This window comes from Monoraphidium neglectum, assembly GCF_000611645.1.
Source record: "Monoraphidium neglectum strain SAG 48.87 unplaced genomic scaffold scaffold00667, whole genome shotgun sequence".
Taxonomy (NCBI): domain Eukaryota; kingdom Viridiplantae; phylum Chlorophyta; class Chlorophyceae; order Sphaeropleales; family Selenastraceae; genus Monoraphidium; species Monoraphidium neglectum.
Window position 1 is genome coordinate 322 of NW_014012961.1, and position 8,541 is coordinate 8,862.

At 65.1% G+C, this 8,541-nt stretch overlaps 2 protein-coding genes across 2 annotated transcripts; one reads left to right on the plus strand and one right to left on the minus strand.

Annotated features, from left to right (window-relative positions):
- Window positions 1–411: 411 nt before the first annotated feature.
- On the minus strand, window positions 412–3,564 carry MNEG_4706 (hypothetical protein; the record flags this gene model as incomplete). The annotated part of the gene is made up of 7 exons (XM_014046814.1): window positions 412–1,004; window positions 1,210–1,462; window positions 1,789–1,874; window positions 2,066–2,249; window positions 2,557–2,679; window positions 3,211–3,358; window positions 3,506–3,564. The coding sequence occupies 7 exons, from the start codon at window positions 3,562–3,564 to the stop codon at window positions 412–414; spliced, it is 1,446 nt and encodes a 481-aa protein (XP_013902268.1).
- Window positions 3,565–3,910: 346 nt separating this feature from the next.
- On the plus strand, window positions 3,911–8,302 carry MNEG_4707 (cell division protease FtsH; the record flags this gene model as incomplete). The annotated part of the gene is made up of 11 exons (XM_014046815.1): window positions 3,911–4,054; window positions 4,425–4,766; window positions 5,007–5,120; window positions 5,340–5,549; window positions 5,732–5,836; window positions 6,053–6,364; window positions 6,591–6,656; window positions 6,830–6,895; window positions 7,034–7,490; window positions 7,740–8,033; window positions 8,214–8,302. The coding sequence occupies 11 exons, from the start codon at window positions 3,911–3,913 to the stop codon at window positions 8,300–8,302; spliced, it is 2,199 nt and encodes a 732-aa protein (XP_013902269.1).
- Between the last annotated feature and the right edge of the window lie 239 nt (window positions 8,303–8,541).

The following is an 8,541-nucleotide window of genomic DNA, read 5'->3' on the forward strand; positions in this document are numbered from 1 at the left end:
ACAACAGCAGCAGCAGCAGCAGCAGCAGCAGCAGCAGCAGCAGCAGCAGCCGCCGCGGCGGCAACATCAGCTGCGGGGAGAGGGGGTGCTGCCTGTCTAGGCCATAAACCGAACCAATTTGCTCTGCACCACACTGTTGTAGACACAGTTGCATGTTTCAAGTCGAGGTGTATCTTTGTGCACAGCCCTGCAGCCCACAGCCCTTGTGGGCGCCTGTGCACCACAATTGAACCCGGACCGCGGAGCAGCCCCGGCTTGACTTATGCGTGCCGGCTTCGCCTTTTTACAACGCCGCCGGCCGAAGAGCGCCGCGCTGGCTGCAAACCTGTAAAGGTAGCTTCTTGGTTACTCGGCACCCAAACTACGCAACAAGAGGATGAGGCACGCAACTGATGCGGGGCGGCAGGCGGATCAGCTGATGGCACGGCTGTCCCCTACTTGTGTGTCAATCACCAGCCGCAGGCTGTCATCAGGCAAGCCGGCCCCGCCGCCCTCAGACCCCAACTCGCCCCCGCACCCCTCCTGCCTGCCGCCGCTGGCCTCAACACCCCCCTCTTCCCCAACTGACCGCTCTCTCTCGACCCCGTCAGATGCCTCCCCCGGCCGGTCCCTCGCCTCGCCGCCCTTACGGTCACCGCTGCCGCCGCCCCCGCGGCCGCCCTCATCGTCACTGTCTGACGCCATGATCTCCAGCAGCATAGCATCCTCGTCCACGTCAGCGGCGTCCACATCAGCGTCTCCCGCGCCTGCCTCCTCCTGCTCCCGCTCACCGTCGACGAACACCGATGCACGGGGTGCCGACGGTGGCACGGGTGCTGCCGTGGCGCTGTCGTCCCTTCGTCCGCCGGTGGGGCTGGCCGCCTCTCTTTTGCCCTCTGAGACCTGCTGCTCCTCTTGCCTCTGCTGCTGCTGCTGCTGCTGCTGCTGGTTGGATGGCGACGCCGGAGCCGCTGTGGCGCGCATTGCATCAAAGTCGTCGTCATCGTCGTCGTCGTCGCTCCAATCTGAGTGTGGCACAAGAACCAATGTAAACGTGGAGTTAAGAACGGCGAAGGGCACCAGAAATACATTTGACACACATACACAAACACTAACACATGCACACACACACACACACACACACACACACTCACACACACACACACATGCACGCAAACACATTCAGACAATGAAGGCTATCTTTCAGCGTTCACAAACTGCCGTGCCCACCTGCAAGCGCCCGCCGCCGCCCGCCCGCTGGCTGGCTGCGCCGCGCCACCACAGTCGGCCCCGCGTCATCGTCCTCGAGGCCCTCCCCCCCATCCTCGTCGCCGCCGCCGCCACTGCCACAAGCTGGGGCTGCTGCCGCTGCAGCCGCTGAGGTTGGACCGGCAACCCCGTTGGCTGGCCGGGGCGCCGCAGCCGCGAGGGGCTGGCCGGGTGTCTCGTCAAAGGCTTCTGGCACGGCTTCCATGGCAGCATCCTGGGGTGGGAATATATGTGTGTGTGTTTGTGTGTGTGTTTGTGCGTGCTTGTGTGTGTGTGTTTGTGTGTGTGTGTGTGTTTGTGTGTGTGTGTGTGTTTGTGTGTGTGTGTGTGTGTGTGCACGCGTGCGCGCATACTGTGCATGAATGCACGCGCACGTCCAAGCATGTGTGCGTCCAGCTGGGCCAGGTTGATGTAACTGTGATTGGAAGCATGCGAAGCGAAAGGGGCTGGAGAGGCTTGTCACGTCTTGACCAGCCTCTCAAACCCCGCAGGCACCTGTCACCAGACCCGGGGCGCTGCGCTGCAGCTGCCGCGGCTCACCCAGTGCTCCTCTGCCTGCAGGGCCAGCAGCTCGTCGTCATCCAGGTCGTCAGCAGGCTGACCCCCACCCCCAGGTTGACCTGCAGCTGCGCGGAGGGGGGGGGAGGGGTGAAAGGACCGTGACATGGCGCGCAGGAGGGGGTGGGAGGAGGGCGGCCAGCGAGGAGGCCACGGCGCCTGAAACGTGGCGAGCCTGCGCCTGCGCCCAGCTGCTCCTGCCGTCATCCGCCCCGCACCCACGCGTGCCTGCACGCCCCCGGTGCCTCCCACCCCGCACCTGCACCGCCGCCGGGCGCCGCAGTGCCAGCGGCCGCGCCCGGCCCCGGCCCTGCGCCCTGTCCCGCGCCCGCGCCGCCGTCCGCGCCCGTTGCGCGCCTCCACTGCTCCTCCGGGGCCAGTGGCTCCTCCAGCTGTGGGTCCACCATCTTGCCCAGGCCCTGGCGCATCATGCGGAGCTCAACCTGCGGCGCGAGGGGGCACAGGCGCGCAAGGCAACACGCATGGGGCGTTGCGTGGTGCAGGCCCGGTCGGGAGCGCGGAGCTGGGCCCTGTGCCGCCCCCGCGACGCCCTTGGGTTGCACCCTCTGCTGCGCGCCCCGCTCCCGGGCCCGAACCCGCTCCTCCGCGACCCGACCCGCGTCATGGAGCACACCGTTGCATGATACCCCTTCGCACAGAAGGGGTTCTAGGACCCCCACAACGCCCCTTGCCCCCCCTGCCCCAAACACCCGGCTCAAAACCAGCCCCCATCCCCAGTGGCGTGCGCACCCTGAGCTCTGCGCTGCTGCTGAGCCGCTCCAGGGAGGCCTGGAACTGGTCAAAGGTGCCGTGGGGGAACACGCGGTGCTGCCACCGCTGGTACAGCTCGATCAGGCGCCGCAGGTCACGCACCTTTGGGGGGGGGGTGGTGGTGTGAAAAACACGGCGCGTGCACAAATGTTGCGTGACACACGGCTGGCGGCTTGGGCCAAGGCGCTAACGGGCCAGCGGGCGTCAAGTGGTCCCAACCGCCCAGCCGGTCCGCTACTCCACGTGCACGCGTCCGCGCTCTGTGCCACCGTGCGGCTGCCCCGTTGCGCAACCGTTGCACATCTGACCACCCACCTCGTGGCCCTTGCCGCCAAAACCCTCGGCAAAGTATTTCGGAAAGTTCGCAAACACATCAACCAGGCCCTCCGGTTGCTGGGTATGATGTTGTCGGCAAGCGAGTGGTTGTGTGCTTAGATATGTGTGGGGCGGAAGATCGGGGCGGACAGCTGCGAGCAAGGCAGAGGAAAGCCACCCCTGACAGGGGCGGGGACCTACTCGTGCTACCTGCCATCACACATCACCAGCCGCACCTCCCGCAACCACGGCCCCCCGCCCGCTGCCGTGATGCAGCCCCGCACGTGTGATTCAAGCCGCGCGGGCGTTGCAACCCACCCTGAGCGTGGCGACCGTGAGCTTGGCCCGCTTGCGCTGGACGATCTTGCGCTTGGCGCCCTCCCCCTCGCCCTGGTCCTCACCGCCGCCCGCACCGGCGTCACTACCTTCGCGGCCGCGCTTGGGCCCCCCCTTGGTGTTTGCTCCCCTGCACATAAGTCAAAGAAGGAGGGGCGAAGGGCCTCACGCGCGCCATCAGATGTGCCCTGACTGGCTGGCGGCGCTTGAACATGTCGTTTTGGCGGGTTGAGCGTTCGCGTCGCCGCCGTCTGCCAGAAGCCTCAGGCGCACGCACCGCCCGTGATCAGCCCCAATATCCTCCATATAATCCTCTGCCACCTCGGCTTCGGACATGATGAAGCGTTGTGGATGGACCACTCAGATCGTGGCTGTCACTGGCCTGCAATGCATCACCTCTGAAAGAAAAAAGAACAGCTCTTCGTATTGACTTCACAGCATGCACACACACAGCAGGCAGTCGTGGTTTGAATTCCCACCTCGGAAAGAAGAGGACACCGGACCGCCACATCAATTCCTGGAAGACGCCCTCATCAACCGCGGTTCCTACACAACCAGACACTTCTAATCGAGGATTGTGTTTGTCTCGAACCAGCTTTCCTCGCAACGGACAGCATTGCCGCTGATCACACCTCATCAGTTCACCTGCGCGTCACGAGCACACCGCAAACAGGCAGGCATCATGCAGTCCCTCGCTTCAGGCCGCTCTTTCGGCCCCCTCCCCGCGCAAAGGAGCGTAGCACGCAGGGCCGATGCCCTCAGGGCCTCTGTCCTGGGCGTGCCCAGGCGCCCCGGGGCGTATGCCAAGTGCGGCGCGCAGAAGATCGTGAGTTTTCTGCCTTTTACTCCTTCTGGTTGGCTCACGCGTCCCTCGCGGGGCTGAAGCAGACGTTTCGCTCTGTGGCACGAGCGTCACCGCATGCCGCGGGCTTCACATGGCCGGCCAAGCGCTTGCCGGGGAACGTGTGAGGCCCTTACACGAGCTTAGAGGCAGCAGAGGTGCCCATGCAGCCCAGGTGCAGAGCACCACCCCATGCACCACACCTGTGCGCGCGCTGCTACGCACCACACAAGCAGCCACGCAAAGTCGCACCCTTGACGACTGCGCCTGTAGCGTCTTTGCAGCTCATCTTGTCTCACAACTTTTCTTTGCCTGCGTCACACACTGTGTTTGCCCGTGATAACAAACGCCGCAGAGCAATGACCTGGCCCAGGAGCTGGTGCAGAAGGCCCCTGCCACTGCTATGGCCGGCCTCGTCGCTTTCCTGATGGCCGCCACTCCCAACGCCGCCGTGGCCGCTGACACTTTCGCGCCGCCGGAGGGCGCCACCACGACCACGACGTTTGCTGAGCGACCCGCACCCCAGAGTCTTGCACTGGGTGGCGCGTCGGCCGGCCAGCAGGCGCCCGCGCTGCGCGACGAGGCCACGGCTGGGCTCCCCGAGGGCAACCAGTGGCGCTACTCTGAGTTCATCAACGCCGTGCAGTCCGGCAAGGTTGAGCGCGTTCGCTTCAGCAAGGATGGCACCATGCTGCAGGTGTGCACAGAGCCGACAGGAAACAGGGGGCCAGAGCCCAGCACCTGCGTGCAGGCCCGGCACACGTACTGCCAGCTCAGTTCGTGCTGCTAGACCGAACACCTGTTTGGTACAGTGGCACACTTGGAGCACACCTGCTGCAACGGCTTCATGCCTGTCGCGGCACCTCAGCTTGTAACTATCGTACACACTGCCTTCCGCCTCAGCTCACGCCCCCTCACCCACACTGTCCTGGCGCAGCTGACGGCCATCGACGGCCGCCGCGCCACCGTGGTGCTGCCCAATGACCCAGAGCTGGTGGACATCCTGGCCAGGAACGGTGTGGACATCAGCGTCTCCGAGGGCGAGCAGCAGGTGCGTGTGGGGCACGCGAGTGCTGTGAGGGGCACACGCACGTCACCGGTGGGCGCCTTGGCAGGTGCTCTGAAGATGTGATCGGGGTGTACCCCTTGCGATTTCTGCCACCTGCTTGAGCGGCAGTCTGCATTTTTTGGTGTACACTCTCCCCGTAGGCCTCCAGCTAATCTTTGCCTTGACGACCCTCGCAACCGCCTCTACCCCCATGATGTACAGGGCAACTTCGCCGCGCTGCTGGGCAACATCCTGTTCCCCCTGCTTGCGTTTGGCGGCCTCTTCTTCCTGTTCCGCCGCTCTCAGGGCGGCCAGGGCGGCGGCCTGGGTGGCGGCATGGGTGGCGGTATGGGTGGCCCCATGGACTTTGCCAAGTCCAAGAGCAAGTTCCAGGAGGTGCCGGAGACGGGTGTCACCTTCGCCGACGTCGCGGTGAGTGGTTGAACTGCACTGCTGCGGGCGTCCCGCATCGGAGATCACCCATAGGTTGGCACCTAGCCCGGCCGCCTCGCTGCAGTGCATCTTAGCTTCGAGGGAGCCCCTGGGCATGCCGCCGGTTCGACATCTGGGCGCATCCCTCCGCGGCCCCCTAACTCACCCCCCCCCCTCTCCAGGGCTGCGATGGCGCCAAGCTGGAGCTGGTTGAGGTGGTGGACTTCCTTAAGAACCCCGACAAGTACACCGCGCTGGGCGCCAAGATCCCCAAGGGCGCTCTGCTGGTGGGTCCCGCGCCCCTACGGCTGGCAGCCTGCGGGATTGTTTGGGGGCACGAGCACTGGGCGCGAGGGTTCTCCCACAGCTGTGAGACTAGGACCCTTGCATCGGTCAACCTGGAATGTTTCGGTCGGCCTGGAGAAACTGGAGAGAGAACAGCAGTGTGGCTGCTCAATGCGCCCGCCATCTTCTGAGTTTCGTGTACGTCCCTGCGGCCCCAGGTTGGTCCCCCTGGTACCGGCAAGACCCTCCTGGCCAAGGCCGTGGCTGGTGAGGCTGGCACCCCCTTCTTCTCCTGCGCCGCCTCTGAGTTTGTGGAGCTGTTTGTCGGCGTGGGCGCCAGCCGCGTGCGCGACCTGTTTGAGAAGGCCAAGGCCAAGGCACCCTGCATCATCTTCATCGACGAGATCGATGCCGTGGGCCGCCAGCGCGGCAGCGGCATGGGTGGCGGCAACGACGAGCGCGAGCAGACGATCAACCAGCTGCTGACAGAGATGGATGGCTTTGAGGGCAACACGGGCGTCATTGTGCTGGTGGGCCTCATCGCACTGGCAACCGCGCTTTTGGGGGCGCATGCGCTTCAGGGAGGGCGACGCGAAGGCCTGCACGGGCCCGGGGGGGTGGGGTGCTTGTCGCAGTGCCTAACCCTCATCCCAGTGCGTTGGACTGGGCGCGGGAGAAGAGGGTCTCATAGTTGCCACCTCGCTGCTTGTGCCATGCCCTCACCCCTATTCTGCTATCTCTGTCCTGGCACACCAGGCCGCCACCAACAGGCCCGATGTGCTGGACCAGGCCCTGCTGCGCCCCGGCCGCTTTGATCGCCAGGTGGGGGCCTGAGATGTGTGCTTATCAGCGTGACTCCCTCGCTTCTGCAAGCTTGCACGAACCAGCAGGTTTGCCACTTAGTCCGCGCCAGACCTGCCGGGCTCATGCAAGCAGCAGCAACGGTCCAGCTCGCCACCCCTTATCGCCACCAACCCCTCGTTGCCTGTCACCAGGTGACTGTGGACCGCCCTGATGTCCAGGGCCGCGTGTCCATCCTCAAGGTCCATGGCCGCGGCAAGGTGCGCAGCTGGCGACGTGTCAATCGCCGATACGATGCAGGCCCCCTGCCACTTCGCTACGCGCCAAGTGTGTGCACTCAAAACAAGGTTCATGTCGCTTGACGCAAGCCATGCGTTGATCCCCTATCCCCCCCCCAGGTGCTGTCCAAGGACGTCGACCTGGAGAAGGTGGCGCGCCGCACCCCCGGCTTCACGGGCGCCGACCTGCAGAACCTCATGAACGAGGCCGCCATCCTGGCCGCGCGCCGCGGCCTGCAGGAGATCTCCAAGGACGAGATCGCGGACGCCCTGGAGCGCATCATCGCGGGCCCCGAGAAGAAGGGCGCCGTCATGAGCGACAAGAAGAAGAAGCTCGTGGCCTACCACGAGGCCGGACACGCGCTGGTGGGGGCCCTCATGCCCGACTACGACCCCGTGACCAAGATCTCCATCGTGCCGCGCGGGGCCGCGGGCGGCCTGACCTTCTTCGCGCCGTCAGAGGAGCGCCTGGAGAGCGGGCTGTACAGCAGGACTTACTTTGAGAACCAGATGGCGGTGGCGCTGGGCGGCCGCATCGCGGAGGAGCTGATTTTCGGGGAGGACGACATCACCACCGGTGGGTGGGGCGCGCGCGTTGGGGGCCCTGTGCTTGCATGTCTCATCGGTGGAGGGATTAGGGGCAGCAGTGTTCTTGCAAAGGTGGCCTGCGGGGGAGGCGTGCAAAAGCGCCCCCACTCTCATTCGCCACATCCGCAGCTCTCTGCTCCCACACATCTGCCCAGTGCGTCGCCCTCTTCTTTGCTGCTGTCGACCTCAGTCATCCAAACCTGTCCCCTCCCACCCTGCCCCCCTTCAACCCTGCCAGGCGCGTCTGGTGACTTCCAGCAGGTGACCCGCACCGCCCGCCTGATGGTCACGCAGCTGGGCTTCAGCAAGGCCCTCGGCCAGGTGGCCTGGAGCAGCGGCGGCGGCAACGCGTTCCTGGGGCAGTCCATGGCGCAGCCCGCGGACTTCTCCAGCCAGACCGCGGACGAGATCGACCAGGAGGTGAAGTCGCTGGTGGAGCGCGCGTACCGCCGCGCCAAGGACCTCATCCAGTCCAACATCGACATCCTGCACAAGACGGCCGCCGTGCTGCTGGAGAAGGAGAACATTGACGGTGGGTTATCCCTGGCATGTGGGGCTGCTGGGCGGCCTGGGTCTGTGATTGCGCTGCGGTTTGCAACGGATGGTGTTGCCAGGTGGTGTTGCCGGTCCAGCACCCTGGGGTCCCCCCGAAGTGTCACCTACCCAGCCCAGGGCGCAAAACTTGACTTACCCCCGCCACCTTTTTGTGCAGGCGATGAGTTCCAGCAGATCGTCCTGGAGTCCCAGGCGCAGCAGTACCTCAAGGGCGACGCGCCCGGCGTGTCCATCCCTTACCAGTAAACGCCATCCCGCCCTACCTGGAGCAAGGGTGACGCGCAGCGCCAGCTGGGCTATACCGCCGCACCCACCCGCCATTGGGTCGTAACAGCGGACGGGCTGATTTTTTGGATGTCTGATTGTTTGCTTTCGTGAGGCTGCGTGGGCGTGCATGAGCAACAGGCTCTTGCCAGCAGCGGCGGCAGGCACGTCAGTGAGCGTAGCGTGTTTGTGTCCTGAAACGGGATGCGCCCGGGCGCTCC